This window comes from Patiria miniata, unplaced genomic scaffold, assembly GCF_015706575.1.
Source record: "Patiria miniata isolate m_02_andy unplaced genomic scaffold, ASM1570657v1 HiC_scaffold_30, whole genome shotgun sequence".
In the NCBI taxonomy this organism is placed as follows: Eukaryota; Metazoa; Echinodermata; class Asteroidea; order Valvatida; family Asterinidae; genus Patiria; species Patiria miniata.
The window spans coordinates 8,693,299-8,710,441 of NW_024037070.1; the positions used below are offsets into that span (position 1 = coordinate 8,693,299).

The following is a 17,143-nucleotide window of genomic DNA, read 5'->3' on the forward strand; positions in this document are numbered from 1 at the left end:
TGTGTCACTCTGTTGACTGTTGTGCTCATTATACAATTAGCCTTTTTTGAGAGCAGTAGCGTAACTACATTGTACATGCAGGTCTGTTTGAAAAATTGTGAAAAATAGATTGGTTCATTAGATGGAATTTGTGTTGGAGTGATGTAAATTAATATTAGGTTTTGCGCTTCAGTTTTGTAGTCAGTTGGAACAGTTTTTTAAACTGCAGTGGGGAAAATTGTACCAGTTGGTTTGTTAACTCAGCTAACAAAAGAAACATTGAAAAGGGAAAAGTCGTCAGTTTTGACTTTTTGTTTCCACATGAACTTGGTGCTTAAGAGTTGAAGAATTCTTGGCTGAATGTGGTCTTCAAATTTCAAAACAACAAAACGCAGGAATCAGGGACAGGAAAATGGCACATTTGGAACCCGAATTGTATAGAATGACCCATGTGTCGACTCGAGTATAAAAACTTGGCTTGTGTTCTACATGTACCTTTTTCTTTTTGAATATCCTATTTCCTACAATAAGTTTGGCATTTTTTTGGTGAGATTTCTTTGACCCAAACCTTCAAAGAATACCAGATCAAAACACCAAGGTTTCCTCCCTGAGATTTCAGGACAGTCCATGGGAAAGTTGGACTAAGGTGAGCATAGGTCGTAACAATTAACATGAGGCAACCCACATGTTACTTATTGTGGTCCAGCAAATGACAAATTACTCGCTGAAACTTTAATTGGAAAACACCCCATGGGGCCCCAATTATTGCCGCCTCCTAGGGCTCTGGGGGAATTGTTTGGGACATTTACTTGGAACATAGAGCAAAGGACCTTACAGGTTAAAACATGGAGCTATTAAAACAGGATCCTTGGTAAATGGACATGTTTACCAGTAGACATGTCATCAGTCCAGCTCTGCAGATATCAATATTCGTTTGTTTATCAGTTGGGACTTGGGAGATTTTGAAACTCGAATTCAACAGAAGTAGGTCTAAAACAGACTTTTATTTAAAATTGAAAAGCAACGTTTTGAAAGCCTGCCAAAGAATGAGATCTTAGGAATTGAGTGTTTTGGAGGATATTTTGTAATAGGTAACCATACATGGAATATTAGGTAACTTTTCAACAAAATTAACTGGATGAATCTTGTAGGTTTGCATGGTGAACATGAACAAAGTATGGAAGGTTTGCGTATTAAACACCATGTGAACATTATCTCTTTTGAGATGTGTGGTTCTGAGAAGATCCAGTTGCTTTACATTGATGTTTCAGAACAGTGTGCTCTGTTCTGTTCGTCATCAGGAGACTCCTGTCTTAAGTCTTAAGCAAGACCTTTCTCTTTTATATGTTGATAAATATGGAAAAGTAGCCTAATGTTTTTGATTTGAATGACATCTGCAAAACTGAAAGTTTCAGTGAAATGGGACTGCAACAATCTGTAGAGCTGTGATGGAATGTAGGGCCTATAGGTCTACAATAAAAGTACAAATGCTTTATTTGAATCTCTTTTTATCCACTGGCTGTCTGGCTGTCACTTCACATCAAACATTTGCATTACACCAATTTGTTTCCTTTTTTTGTTTTCCTTTTTTTCCCCTCCTGTTTTGACTCTCGCAGAAGGCAATCTATTTTGGGCAAGCAACTTGTCACCTATTGTGTATCAACAAATGAAGAAAAAGTTATTTTTACAGAAAAAAAGAGAGCCTTGTGTGCATTGTATTTGCTGTGACTTTTTTGTTTTCTCGCTGGTAAATACACTCCCTGCCGTGTTGTTCTCCGACACTGTATTTTCTGTTGTGTGTGTCACGCAGAGTCTCTGACGGCTGATCAGAAAACACCCCCCCCCCCCTCGCGTGCAACCTGACCAATCCATTTTCCCCCCACCCCCCTCGGCCACCAGTTGACGTCTGAGTAGGAACAATGGTAGCTTAATCCAGCCACTGGCGTTCAAAGCTCCCAGTCTTCCTTGCCCCTCATCTCCCCCCCCCCCCCCAAGAAAAAAATCAGCACAGGTTCTGATTTGGCCCACATGCCTTGCGTGTGTACAGTATAGTTTACCAAAGCACCTGTAAGTGTGCTAGCGTGCAAAGAGCAGGTAGAGCCCGTAGGCTGCCTATTGTCCCTGCATTCCAAGCTTTGTCCGGCCACAAAGCCAAAAGACAAAGCTGTAGTCTGTGTTTGTTGTTCTTGAGGTGCTTAAAGTTCTTGCTCTGCACGCAACCCATGGCTTGCTTGACTGCACACGGTTCTGGCTCTAGACTCCTTCGTCCCACCGAACGGCCTCTCTGGATCTGACTCGTCTTGAGTCACAAGGACCAGCTCGGCTGTGTGGCATTGAGAGGCTAATCCGTGGTGCTGATGATTGGACTAGAAGGAGGGGGGGGGGGGGGGAACTGTTACAATCATTCAGTATGAGTTGGAAGTCCCTATAGTTCACCAGATTGCTTGAATGACGCAGTGATTCAGGGCTATTGTGCTTACTATTGTGCTTAATTTTGTGCTTACGTAAGGACCCAGTTGTTTGCTTGAAATATCTGATGAGCTGCACTTGTTTGAATGGGCTTGTAAAAAAAAACTTGAAAAAAAAAGTTTCTAAATATGGTTATATGGCTTCAAGGCTACGAATGTGGGCATTACATTGAAATCTTTCATCACAAGTACCAAATAAGGAGGTGCAGGGATACATTTTGAAACTTGGATGGTCTTCAACTTTTGCTCTACATGCAGGCCTTGATTATGATACATAAAGTTCTTCGAAGGGTGGAGAAATTGTGTTACAGATTAATGGATTTCGATTTCACAAAACACAAATTGAATTTTTTTTTTAGAATTAACATAAAAGTGACACACAGGTGTAAAACATTATTTAGACATGCCGATATAGGTATGCCTCTGACCTGCTGACCATACTGGGTATAGAGCCCTATCCCCTAATCTTTCTGATCCCTCTAAAGCCCAAGTCATCCATTCTGAACTTGTTTTCTTATAAGTGTCACATAAAACAGACCTAACAGACTTCAGCTGTCACTGAAGTAAATGTAGCTGGCCCAGCTGAAACGGTAGGTGGGTTGGAATGGGGGGGGGGGAGGTTCCATCTCTAACTTGATGGTCTTCAGTTTTTTTGAGGTATGCAAATAAATTCTGGATCTTTTTAAGTGGGGGTGGGTGCTTATGACAAGGTGGAAAAATGGGTAAAGGGATGCCACGGAAGGAGCCATCTACATGTATGCACAAGAAAAAATTCTGCTTTACATGTACTTTTTAAGGACCTTTCAGGGTTGCTGGTTCAAGAGGGAGGTGCCAGTAGTCAGATTGTACAAGTTTTGTGTTTCACATGCGAAAGTTAATAATGCTTTTAGGTAATGAAAAATTTGCAAACTTCAAAAAAATATATTGAATTATTATGAAATTTAACTGTAACAGAATAACAGTCTCAAGCATCCTGTGAAATCGTGGCACCTCGGTGTGCTGTCATTTTCAGGGAAAGTGCAATTTTTGTATCAGCTTCCAACGACGGTTGGCCGACCATCTTTGGAAAAAACTGATCTTTTGTTTTCTTCAAATACTGCCCCCAATTTATGTAGTCAGTCCACATTTTGTTTGCATTGGTTATACATCCATGAACAGATGCAAGCTAGCTACAGTAAATGTCTATAAATTGCTCTATTTTGTCTGAAGTAGGGTAAGGGAATCAGACTACGAGAACAGCAATTTTTTTTCTTGGTTTTTCCAGCATCTGTGAACACAAAACTAGTCGGTGTAACATTATTTTTGCTATAAAACAATAACCCCCAAATCCATCCATTTCTGAAAATTACAGCAAAAGCTGATCTATGTTTTATATAAGACAAAAGTTGTAAAAGGATTGACCCCATTTCCCAATTCACAAACCCTATACTTTATTATAACAACTGAAACTACGTAATACAAGTCCACCCATAGCCTTGACCAAGGCTATCAGCTTGTTCCCATACGAACTTGTTCCCGCTACCGCACACCGCGCGCGCCGCGACACAATCACTAGTTGTACTATACCGTTAGCCTCAACGACCCTTGCGTGTGCTTTGTGTGCATGTACGTACGCCCCACACACACTTCCGCAAACAGCCGTACAGTAAGTCGAGGTGGAAGATAGCCTTGACGCAACCGTGGCGAATTCCTTATGTGTTTCTTTATAGTTTCGACCGAAATCGGCCGAAAATTTCTGATGCGCATATATTACACGATATCCAATCAAAGCCCGTAAACTTTGACCCGCGATATACATATTCATGACCCGCAAATTACAGGTCCCATTTTAAACCATTTCTCCAGTTTTATTACAAACAAATAAAATATGCCGCTATATGAGTGAACAATTGTTCAAAATGATATATTTCCAATGTATTGCGAATTGGACAGTTCAAGACAGTCCGCCGACGTTTTGTCGGTGCAACAGCGTACATTATCACGCCGCTACCTGCCCGTGCTATTCTGACAGCGAATGTAGGGAACAGGTCAACTCGGACCCAGGTCAAATCGTACCCATTTAATCGAATGCAGGTTAACTCGTATCAATAAGCACCCGTATGAATTAAGTGCAAGAAACGAGCTATTGACTTTGAGATGGAAATATACGAAACTGTCAGGTACATGGTGAAAAAAAAACTCTCCCTGAATTCGTACCATGTGCAACATACATGTACATCTCATACGTACGACACATGTACATGTAGTTTAACGCGTACGTATGAATCGTATGTCGTACCTACGACATACATACGACATGTAAGTCGTAGATGTAAATCGCACGAGATACAAGTCGTTCTCACAAGATATGTTGTATGTACGACATAATCGACAAACAAGTCGAACATACGAGTTACAATTCATATTTTGTACACACGAGATATTAAGTCGTACTTATATATACGACTTCGTCGTTTGCGACATATATCGTACCCTGTCGACTCGACTTACGCACGACATATATATCGTACCGGCACCTGTCGACATTATGTCATATTTTTGATCGTACCCTGTCGATGTATTAGTCGTACATACGACATATAACTTATAAGTTGTTCATACAAGTTAAAATCAGTCTTACAGAATAAGTTTGCTGAAGGAGAGATACCCCTCCCCCCAAAAAAAAGTCAGCGGTAGATACATACTCAATAGTGTGAGCGCTTTTTTGGCCGCTGAACGTGAAAGCGCAGCGTGTCTCACTGCATGGCGCCAGCCGGGCCGGTGCCTACAGTGGACGGCCCCAACGTGGCCTCTGTGCATGGTGACATCGTTTTTGCCGGCGTGCGGTTTTGTACCGTTTGCTGTTTTTTGAAGGTCTAATTTTTCATCCTTTTCATTTCATTTTCGACCCAAACTATGTGTAACTTTACAAATATTATTCTACTATTATTTAAGATTTTAAGGGGGTGTTTTACAATAATTATTGTTACCACAGGGCCGTCTGGTTTATAAACCTTTGGTCGTATTATGCAATTTAATAAATATTCATATTTTTGTCAGCCGTTATCCAATGAGAGAAGACGATTTACCATAGCGCGAACTAATTATCATATTCAGCATACACGGTTGCGTCAAGGCTATCTTCTGCCTCGACTTACTGTACGGCTGTTTGCGTAAGTGAGTGTGGGGCGTACGTACATGCACACAAAGCACACGCAAGGGTCGTTGGGGCTAACGGTATAGTACAACATTGTGTTGCTGGGCGCGCCGTGTGCGGTAGCGGGAAGCGATATTTTTTTTTACACAACTATCTGGGGTACTTTGTGCGCTTTCCTATGGGGCTTGGTTTTTATAACCAGGCTTGAGTGGAGGCTACTATTTTTCAACTTAGTACGGATTTCGGACTTTATTTCCCTTTTTTTTTAAAATCCTCCAGAGCCTCAGATCAGGAAAAGAAAAAGGAATTTGCTGCTATACAAGTAGTATCCGACTGAAAAATAACGTTTTTAAGATACAATCCTATAACCTTGATTCAAGTCGCCTGAAAAATGGGTACCCCAGATAGTTGTGTAAAAAAAAATATCGCTAGCGGGAACAAGCTCATATGGGAACAAGCTGATAGCCTTGGTCAAGGCTAGTCCACCCACTGCAGCACTTCATTTCGCAGAATCGGGCTTTATTCTTAAGTCCTAGCCTTGTTTGCTTGGCAGATATAATCTTTTATCTGGCCTGCTTTTGCATCTCTCCAGGGTCTCAAGTCTTGAGTCAGGCCTACATATCAGGTCTCCAGGGACAACTGAAGCCTTTAAATACATTTCAAAGGATCGGTTTTCAGCAGTGGAACGGATCTTTTTAAACAAGGAGTAAATTCTCAGGAATTTGTGACCTGCATTGTTTGCTCTTGTCTGGGTAGCAGATTTGATACCACAGCACTTTCTCTGTGGATTGACATTGTAATATTTCACATTTTAGTAGGCACTTTCACATTATCCAAAATATCTGAGTTGGACCCAGGTCGAACTTGGAGATTTCCGGAAGCCCTTTCATCTATAGTGGTGGGAGAAAACGGAGAATTCAAAATCCTTTATCCAAATTATTTTCACTGATTTCACCGGAAGTTCCCATTCAGCTTACAGCCATGCCAACAAAAAGTGATGGGTGAGGTGCTGCATGCAACGGCCACCCATTGATTGGGTATAGTTTGTAGGATTCAGTGACCACGGGGCCTTTACAAAAACACTCTCTGACAAGGAACTCTCTGACAAGTTGAATGGGCAGGCTGTTCAAAAAGCTAAGAAGACAAGTAGGAAGTGAACACAGAGACGACAGAGCAAATTGGAGGATGTTCCAGTTGCTTTCTGTAGCCGCGTCACAAAAAATGGAAGGCTTAATTTTTTTTAAAGGTTGGTTCGAATATCCGGTTTTCAACATAAACCGAATAGTGGAATTCAAACCAAATTTTTGAAAATCGGGATTTCCATCCCACCACTACATTCTTCAACATGGTTTCAACATGGGTCTGGCACTTTCTTTAGGCAGGAAAAATCCAACCCTGGACGTGACCAGGCTCTACCAAGGTAGAAAATCCAAAATCTATCCCCTGAAGGTGGACCTTGTTGATTTCAACATGAGTGAGCGAGACAATACTGAGAAAAGGCCCAGTGCTTTAGGGGATATGCCGACTTGCACATGAAGTCCTTTATGTCACACTATTGTTGAAATCAATTTTATGGCCCAGAAAAATGTAGGTATACAATTGATGAAATTCTGTGGCCAACTGTTACCGTGTTTCAGGCACTGCTCATGCAATAACACTCGGCCCAGACAATACCCCAAAAAAGGAGTTCCTCGATGCAGCTTTGGACATTATTTGCATTCTTTTAAATCTTTTACAACCAACTTGTTTTGATTCTTGTCTTGGGTTTAGTCATGTGGTCTTGTGACAGCAAACCACTCAAGCAATTGGCTGAAAATATTGCCAAACATGCATTTTTCTCTGTGCTGCTCTAAAGTGCTCTTTTTACATCATAACAGGTCAACTGTCAACAATCTGCAAGTTAAAAAAAAAGGCCTGGCGTTTTTGGAATTGGCCATAGATGTTGCCCAATCTTCTGACCTCCTTTTGTGATTCCTGACCTTCTGAACTTTTATCCAGGAAAGCCCTCTTGATCCTTGGTTTTATGGTCTGGTCTCCTGAGACCTCTACCCTGATCCCCTTGTGCCTGTTTATGACAGGAGGTGACCTGATTTCTGTGGTTTGAGGTCAAGGGTCAAGGTTGAGCCATTGCCAAGCATTGTTAGTAACCATGGTAACATGTTTGTGACGGTGAGTGAGTAGGAGACCCATTGTGGCTGTGAATTGCTAAGTACAAGGGATTCTGATAGTACGATACACATGTTGGAATTCAATCACATTTATGAAAAAGCTGTAATCTGTTATTTGTTGTTTACATATAAGCTTCCCTCCATAATTGCAATGAAGTCTTAAATTCTTACAATGCGTATGTACCTTGAGTTGTTGGTGCATTGCTGATTTGCGGCACACAGATTGATGCCCCAAAAAGGTGCGCTTATAGGCATGATATTTTCATGTCCATCAGGGGTATGAAATGATTAAGAAATAATCATTACTTTTTATATTCCAAATAGCATGCTGTTTCTACTTTAGTAGATTGACACCTAAACGTATACTTGCTTGCTGTACTTGGCAAAGGGTATGAAGGATGGGGATAGGGACAGATATCTAGATGCCCCCTCTCCATCGGCAGAAGACTGGCGCAGTACGTTGCACTGTTGAAAGATCCTGGATCTATATCGGCTGACCCAAATTCTGTGCCCTTCACAGTCATTCTGTTCAGTCAGTAGGGATTGAGTTTCACAAAGAATGTCTGTCGTTGGAATTCCTGGCCCTTTTTTTAATATCAGTCTTAACCTTTCTCTTGTTATCTGCAAGCCAGTGTCGCAGACTGACGTTTACTTCAGGGGGGTGATCCAACCGGTATTCTGATTTATCGCTTGAGCGTGAAAATGTGCCATGCGATGGCCCTAAACTCGCAGGTGGTGCATTTCCAGAATCAAAATTGGACTGCAGACGACATTTTTCGGATTCTTTATGTGCACTTTAAATAAAAACGCATTCCCTCCCCAGCCTTTTCCTGTACCGGAACCAGCACACATTTGACACCCCGAAATTTAATACAGTTTATGGATGAGTTTATGCTCCAATTTTGTTGTTAACATTTTAAACTTTACTTGAGGGTGGGAACAAGCAGCTATCCTGGGGGGAAGAATTCTTCAAAAGTGTGTCAAAATTTTGCTGTGTTTGGACTTTGGACCACTACCCAATAGATCCCCACACCTAACCCCCTGGAAAGTGGAATGCCATACCAAAGACTCAAGATCCTGGGAAAAATTCATTCTCATATTTTGTACTTTCCCAATAGATTTTACAATTTTTCCAAGTTAAAATTTGAGAAAACTTATTGTGTGTGTACCAATCAACACCCCAGCCATTCAGAAAAAAAATTCAACATTTGTTATTACATATTTTCTTGCTTGTGCTGGGTTTCACAGTCGGACAGAATAGTTTACATTCGTGCCTGGAAGACCGGATGTTTTGTTAGGACTGGCGTGATAAACGCTACTTGTCAGCTTTGCGGTTCGACAGTGAATGCATCGCTGCAGCACTTGTAGTCATCCAAACCCACGCGATCAATCATTAAATCATTGCATCCTGCATGCTGGTTGGTTGGACAAGTTGAAGTTAGGGTCAGCCCAAAGCGTCCCCAGCTCTCGTATGTTTGTATCTCAAGAGTCCGTCTGTCGGAAGTGTGTAGCAAGTGCGCTGGAAGAGGACTTTGTGTGAGAGAGAGAAAAAATGTTGAATAATTTGTTTATACATGTACACATGTGCAGTGGAAATTTGCTGTGGATAGAAATGCAGCTAGTCTACAAAATACTTATACCCTCCTTGAACTGAAATACATTCTAATATGCCAAGAATAATGTTTCCATTTTTTGTACGTTGGCTCAATTTCTACTGAGTAGCAATTCTCAAAATTCCAAGCAGATTGGAGCTTTCATCAGTGCCTCTAACAATCAAACGCTTTTTGCTTAAATCCAAAATTCGCTGTTGTCACACACATTTACAAAAACAGGTGAAACATCACACAACACTGGAATTACTCCAAGACGATCAACACGTTCCACCGCAGTGTTTTTAATTTTTTTTTTTATACCAGATAAGGCCAGCTGGCCCCATAGTCACAAAATACTATTCAATTTATTTAGAATGGCTACACACTGAGCCGGATTTAGCTCATTACAGGGTAATCCTATACAACAGCACTGCCTGGCTCTATTCACCGGCCAACAACCAGGCTATGTCACAAGTGACAATGGGGGAGTCAGTCAGTCAGTCGGCGAGATAATACAAAGAGGACTCTGGAATGCCCATTTGAGAACAGCAAAATAAGCACCAGAAACAATGCAATACAGGGTGATGGTTGCTAGCCGAGATATTTTGCTTGACCTGGAACTATGACCCCTGGACATTCCGTGATTGATGCAGTGTTATTAGTCTAGCTGTCCGATAAATCCTGGGTCAGTAAAAATAAAGTTCAGTCCCCCAGCTGGGGGGGGGGGGGGGGGACAGGAATTCCAGGAACCCAGGTTATCAATTTAAAATCAAATTTTGCTAAGTAAAGATTTACAATATCCTTAGCAAAAAAACAGGTTACTTAATTGTAATGCTGTATACATACATATTCATATTTTGCATAGGAAATATCGCTTAGCACTTCCACAAAATATGAGTGCAGTTAATACCTTAATAGAATAAAGTGACAATTTGTCTTTCAGATACATGTATGTAATTTAATAATAATGGAATAAACAATTAAAAAGATTCTGGTACTTTGTGTGGTGCATATACTGTAGAATCTTAGTGTGCAACTGTGCATGTATACAACCAGATCAGGAAATATGCACTAATAAGGACATATTCACTAAATTTCTCTGTAAAGATTGGACTATACATTTATGTACAAAAGCATGTATTGGGATGAGTACTCATAATGAGAAGAAAAAACCTGAGATTATTAGATCACACATAAATTGTTTACAACATTGTTGACAGTATTTAGTTTTGGTAGGTCAATAAGTTTTAAACTGAATTTGACAAAGTAATGGTGGTTATTTTCTTTAAAACAAACATACACAAAATATTCGCCCAATAAACTCTTCCTGCATAAAAAAGAGTGTAGAGGAATATAATACACATAAAATATCACTGATTTAATTTCGTTCTGTAATTTTTCAAGAAGATTCATAGCTCGGTGAGTATTGTCACAACGTGATGTCCATTCGGTCAATGCCCGGACACGGCTGAAATGTCACCAAACTCCTCAAAAGGTCAAAGGTTACCGGCCTCAGGGGGCAGAAATCGTTTTAGTTCCACCTTGCCCGCTGATTTTTGGCCTTTTCTCCGCGGGAGGCAACGGTTGGAGACAGAAAACAACATTCCTCAAGAAAGATTAAAAATATGTAATTAACAGCTTAGATGTTGTTTCATGTCTTTAAAATCAATTTACAAATTTTAATTTTTTTTGTTGTTATTAAACAGAGGAAACATGAACGGGTGCTAAGCTTACTTAGTCATGTATGTTTTGTCCCATTTTATTAACCATTCTTCACACTTCATATCAGATAATTGAAATTCTTGTTCATCATTGTTAGAAATGGACAGGTTTGATAAGATAAAAAGCTGGAATGTCGGCCGCTGATAATAAACTAGACCAAAGTTGATGTCTATCTGAGAGTACGGGGCAATAGCATAAAAAAGCTTGAAATGAAGTTGACACTCATTTTGTGCAGTACCTGTATATCCCTGTCTGTGGAGTGTGGATTGTACTGTATGTTAATTGTGGAGTAAACTTTCTTGGGGCTCAGAATGGTCGAATTTGTTAGTGCTGCTGGCTGTCACTATTTCTTGTCTGGGTTACCTGAGATTCAAAGGTTGAACTTCTGTTCCTTGCTCTATGAACTTACAAATCGAAAGTTATGCATTTACAGCCCTGGGTTTTAGCCGCTTTTCTGATATTGAATCGTCCATGTTATTCTTCAGCTGTTGATTACACCAAAAAAACCTGAGCTTGGTGAATGGTGAGTTTTTATTTACCCAAAAGCTACTCCTTTCCAAGTTTTTTTCGCTGTTGATTTCCAATTGTTGGACAGCACACTGAAAACCTGTTTTTCTGTGGTTCAGAAGTAGCTTGGGGCTACCATCAGATCCTTGGCAAAAACCAACCGGACTTAATCTTGTTTGTTTCCTTGCGCTGACTCCAGACTTTCTCAGGACACCTTGAGAGGGCCTCACAGCACCTGAACCGACCTCTTTCTTGTAAACACCTCAGGAGAAAAGACGCAGGAGCGGACTTGAAGCAGTTGGCAACCCTCCAGATTTTTTTTCTTGTCTACCTCCATTCCTGGTACCTTTTGTTCCCTGTTAATGTTTGCCTATTGTTTTTGGCTGTCACGGAAGCGGTGTCGTGTTTCTCAACTTGGATTGGAGGCGAGACCCAAAGCGCTAAGATGCCGTAGCGGTCGATGACCAGTCTAGTCTGATACTTTCAGTGAACATAGGCCTGACCTAGTTTATATTGTTGATGTGAGGTCCACGTTGAAATGATTTGTAGTTGATTTATGACCTAAGGTATGTTTTTGTTTCACTTGATTTACCTGCTCTGTATTAATCTTTGTTTGGCAGGAAAAATGAAAAAAAAAAAATCTGACATATTGGTTCAATCCGAGTTCACAGTCTGTTGTGTAGTCAATCTCTCTTGTCTGGACTGGACCATTTTTTTTTTGTTCACATGATCTATTTTTGTTCCTCCACCTGTGAACTGCCATTCGGGTCGCCATGGAGACCGAGTGACCCTTGACTTGTTTGAGTGGAATATTTCAAGTCTTTGTCTAAGAACTGGGATGTGAAGTCAGCTTGGGCAAACAAAGCATAATTTTTGTTTCACCCCCAGCTGGTGTGACCTACAAGGATCACAGATATGTATGTTAAGACATGTTCACACTTTTTTTTTTTTTGGGGGGGTGATCTTTTAATACTTTGAGGAATCCTACCAATATTGCATTTATATATTGACTTGCTTTTGAATGTAAACTGAGCCATTTGCACAGTCAGTTTTTAGTGGTCACTTTCAGAGTGACAAGTTCCTTTCAAATTAAACATAGAATGCACTTGTACATGCCTGAGCACTTAGGCTGTGCATTAGTCCTAGTCCATTGCAATCATCGCTCATTTTACCCACTAGTCATCTCGGATCAGGATTTTTTTGCAGCATGGAACGTTGTTTTAATATGTATCGTGATATGTATCGTATCGTTTGGCATGTATTGTGATACGTATCATGACCCAGGTGTATCGTTTCAGCCCTACTATGTTTTGTATTGTATTTTTTATTCTGCAGCCATGGAAGGACATCACAGCATCCGGTAAGGACTTCATCGCCAAGCTACTAATCATCTCTCCTAGCGAGAGGTTACCAGCGGCCGAGGCTCTCAAACACCCATGGATTGTCACCAACGCTGCCCAGTCCAGCCTCAAAAACCTCCATCGCTCTATCAGTCATAACTGGCTGAAACGTACCTCCACGCGGAGCCGGTCAAGCAAGTCGGCGCGGTCAGCCCGGTCAGCTCGGTCCAACCGATCCAGCAGGTCCAACCGCTCAAACAAGTCGGACAAGCACCGAGTGCAGTTGAACGAACTCACAGATCTAACCAAAGATTACAAAAAGGTATGGTCCGTCTGAAGTTACGATACTCTGGTGCCAAATTAGTGGATGTAATTAGGACAAAAAATGGTTACACACAGAAAATACAAGTTGCTATAACTTTCCATTTTCGCAAAAAGCAAAATTTTCCAGCCAACTTCTGATATACAGCCAAACGTAACAAATACTGATTCGCACGAGTCATTCCAACAGTATTTGTACGATATTTCTTGCCAAAACCTCATATGTTTCAATACTCCAGGGTGTGCACTGGAGCGTAAATTGTACAACAATAGGCCGTGCACAACGGCCAATTCAAGATTAACACACGGTCCGCCTCCACAGACTTCTTGACGTCTTAACCCGTCAGCCGTGCTGTGTGTAAAAACAGCCAGTGCATGTTATTGTTATCACTGGTTAATAGCAAAATGAAGAGAAGATATTTGCCTAGCAAAAGCAGGGTTAGCAGTTGAAATGTGATGTGATATGTATTCCTTTTGACTGGTATTTAGCTGATGTTTACTAACCTAGTGCTGAAATTTGTGAAGCATTATTTTCTTAATGGGATTCCAAAAATTGGGCTCAGTCTTACTCTCATGCGATGCATGATTTTGGGCACAAAGTTTATAGCAAATAAAAAAAATTAAAAAAAATAGTATCAAAATTGTATCATTTCCAGTTTTTTTTCCCCATAATTGATTTTCTTGATAGTCTTTGCAAATGTTTTTTGCTTTTGTGGTTTAAAATAGAGGGAAATCATCAGAAATATCCCTTCTTGAATTAGGCTTAGTCTGAGCTGTGTTTGATCTGACATTGTGAACGTAAAGATAAAAGGTTTTGAATCTCTGTTCTGTAACATGGATCTGTGAAAGATAAAGTAAAATTTTGCCACAAAGACAGCTTGAAACCCCAACCACAAAAGACCCTTTTTGTGGTCTTGTCCTTGCCATATCTCAATCTAAAAATGGCTCCTTTTCAGGCCCCAAACTGATCCCTCGGTGTAGTTGCACTTTACCCATTGTTCAATCTCCGAGTGTATTTCCAAATAAAGAGATCAAGACATGATAAGAAAAAGTAAAAAAAAAAAAAAACACCTGAAAAGGATTGAGCTTGGTGGCCCAAGTATTTGGTTGAGATGCCTGAGGCTTTGCACTGTGTGAGCTTGGGTGCTAGCCAAAAAGTCCTGCAGTCCAGAAATACTGAAAAACAAGTGTTTTTCGGTCTCGCTTTTTCCAAAGGAAAAGACAGAGGACATGCCATTTTGAGTTTTGGTAGGATTAAAGCTCCGTGGGTGGATTTCTTTTTTCCCCGGACAAAATCAATCATTAAGGCTCAGTCTGGCTGCCTCTGAGGGTTCCCCCCCCCCTGTTATTGTGGGAGTATGTGTATTTCCCTGCGAGCACATTGAGATTATCCCGCCATACAAGGCTAGTTGGCCATAAAACCTCCCCCGTACCAACAAGTGATAAATTACATTTTGTGCTCAAAATCAGGACAATGCAAAATGAGATTTCATGAACCGTTGGTTCTGATCCTGTTTTGTGGGCTGAGTAAAATGGACCCAAAATGTTTCCATTCTTTCAAGCTTTTGATACAAAGAAAGGCCAAAAAAAGTGTAACATATTGAGTTTGAAAACTTTATATACAATGTATTTTACTTAAGTGTATAGATTTTAGCCTAATTGAACAAAAAATAAACAATGCCTATATTCATTTATTTTTTTTTTCTTTCTGTGCAAAGGAAACAAGGTAGCCTGAAGTACGACAAGAAGAAAGTCACACCGACAGTTCCCATCATGCACTGCAGATGACGGCAAGCTCTGGCGAGAAATTAGTGACTTTTTGGAGTCTTATACTGATTTGTCAACTTTGAGTTGTATTAGATCACTTTAGCCACCAAACCAAATGGATTAAAGGACATTAGGTTTTATGAGGGGGGGGGGGGGTGGTTACATTAATGATGGTTTGATGAGAAATTAAGGGAAAACTTGCAAAAAGTGTCCAACTGTTTTTTTTTATAATACAGTTCCTGATGTCCACTTAGTTTTGAGGTTCATTTTCAAAAGGTTTTTTTGGGGGGGGGGGGGGGGAGGTGCACTTATTGGCTAAATTAATCTTTTGGATTCATCCATTAGGAATTGAAAAATACACGGAAATACACATATGCCCAATTGCACGTACAAAAAAGAGAAATAAATCATTTTATCTAGGCTTTGAGGGTTTAGGGACTGCAAAGGTATTGAACAATATAAACCAAATCTGCTTGTTTTCTTGTAATATTCTGTACATAAGTTGTAATCAGTTTGTTAATACAGTGTCGTAATGTACATGTATGTATATCTACATAGTATTTTAGAAAAAGATATTTTTCACATAAGAAATTACTGTATCAATTTTTAAAAATCTATTTGGTTGCTTCATATATTTATATGTCACAAGTTGAACCAAAATGAACCATTTAAAGTTTTGTCTGCATTAGTTTTATGCAAGTGGGATCACTTATGATGTGATATGTCACATGTATTTTAAAGGCATATAGGATCATGTGCAGTAATCTACAATGTACCAAATTATTATTAAAAAGCTTATTTGGATTGGAGATCATACTGATACTAAACATCCCTTTACATTATTTTGTCCGGCTTGCTATCATTTAGAAGTAATCAAGAAATGTAGGCGATTTCAAACGATCAGTCACTTGACTGATTTCGTGACAAAATCGTGTTTCACGATCAAAAGGTTGTGCATGCTTTTTCACAGTTTCCTCAAAAAGTGTGTAGTATCCACTGAGCTGAAACTTCAACAGGTTTACAGGTTTTGGACATTCCTCCATGGATTTGAGTGGTGTTTTTCTTGGAAACAAATGATCCTATATGCCTTTAAGCATTTTCATCTTTCGGAGTAAGCGTAGTCTTTGCCTTGCTTACTGCTCACAGTTATTGTGAATTGTGCAAGTTTTGTTGAGCCAAAATGGAATTTCGTTCTTTGGCATTGTTCCATCTGCTCTCTAATCAGGAACCAGTGATCTCTCACTTTCAGACTGGTTTCCGCTCCAACATTTGAAGTCTTTAGTATAATGAGGAGCTGGGAACCAGTCTTCAGCTCTGCTTAATCAAACCTCAATTTCCATGGTATACGTGTATTGATTCCCACGTATAAATCAATGAACAGCCAATGTCTACCAGTGAAATCCGAGTGCCTGGTACCCACCATTCCCTGTGCCAAACAAACGGTATATGGCATAAAATGTTTAGAACAAATGCTGTGCATTTGCACAGCATTTGTGTAGATCGTTGCAACTGTGACAATTTGTTACAAAATGCCTTGGTGAGAAAAAAAAACCTATTATTTTTGCTTTTATTGAATCCATGTAATCGTTCCTTCTCTAGGACAGCATGATCCACATTTGCATGAATATTTACCTTTGTGAGAAATACATTTTCATATTTTGTTTCCAGTTAATGATTTGTAGAGCATGGCTTGACAGTGAGAATATTAAAACACAGAGATTAAAAAAAATTGAATTGCTATGTCTGTCATTTTATTTCCTTTTATTTTGTTTTTAATAACATTTAACATGATGTTAGCTTTACAAAAGATCAACAGAGAAAAGAAAATTACAAGACAGAACCCCCAAAAATACATGTTTTAGGCCAAATTAAAAAAAGACATGTTTTAGTGTCCCCGCCCACTTCCTTTTTGGAGGCCGCCTCCTTTTTTCTTTTCTTTTTTTTAATTTGAAGAAGAAAAAAAAACTGCAAAAAATTATAAATTTTAACAGTGACATCTTTTTGGCCTCTTTGTCTGTTGCATGTAGCCCATATAAAGCTGGTGTGTCTTTATCTGAGTCCAAGTGGCAGCCATTTAAAAACAAAGCTGGCGGCCATCTTGAAAAATAGCCTAGCCAGACGGCCGGTTGTTTTGGAAAAAAGT

At 39.9% G+C, this 17,143-nt stretch overlaps 1 protein-coding gene across 1 annotated transcript in view; it reads left to right on the plus strand.

Moving 5' to 3' along the window:
• Window positions 1-16,734, plus strand: part of LOC119739555 (serine/threonine-protein kinase H1-like) — a 29,149-nt gene extending 12,415 nt beyond the window's left edge. The window contains exons 2-3 of the mRNA XM_038214538.1: window positions 12,908-13,234; window positions 14,952-16,734. Coding sequence (XP_038070466.1) covers window positions 12,908-13,234; window positions 14,952-14,963 — 339 coding nt within the window. The 3' untranslated portion in view covers window positions 14,964-16,734. The remainder of the gene's footprint in view (window positions 1-12,907; window positions 13,235-14,951) is intronic.
• Window positions 16,735-17,143: the final 409 nt, after the last annotated feature.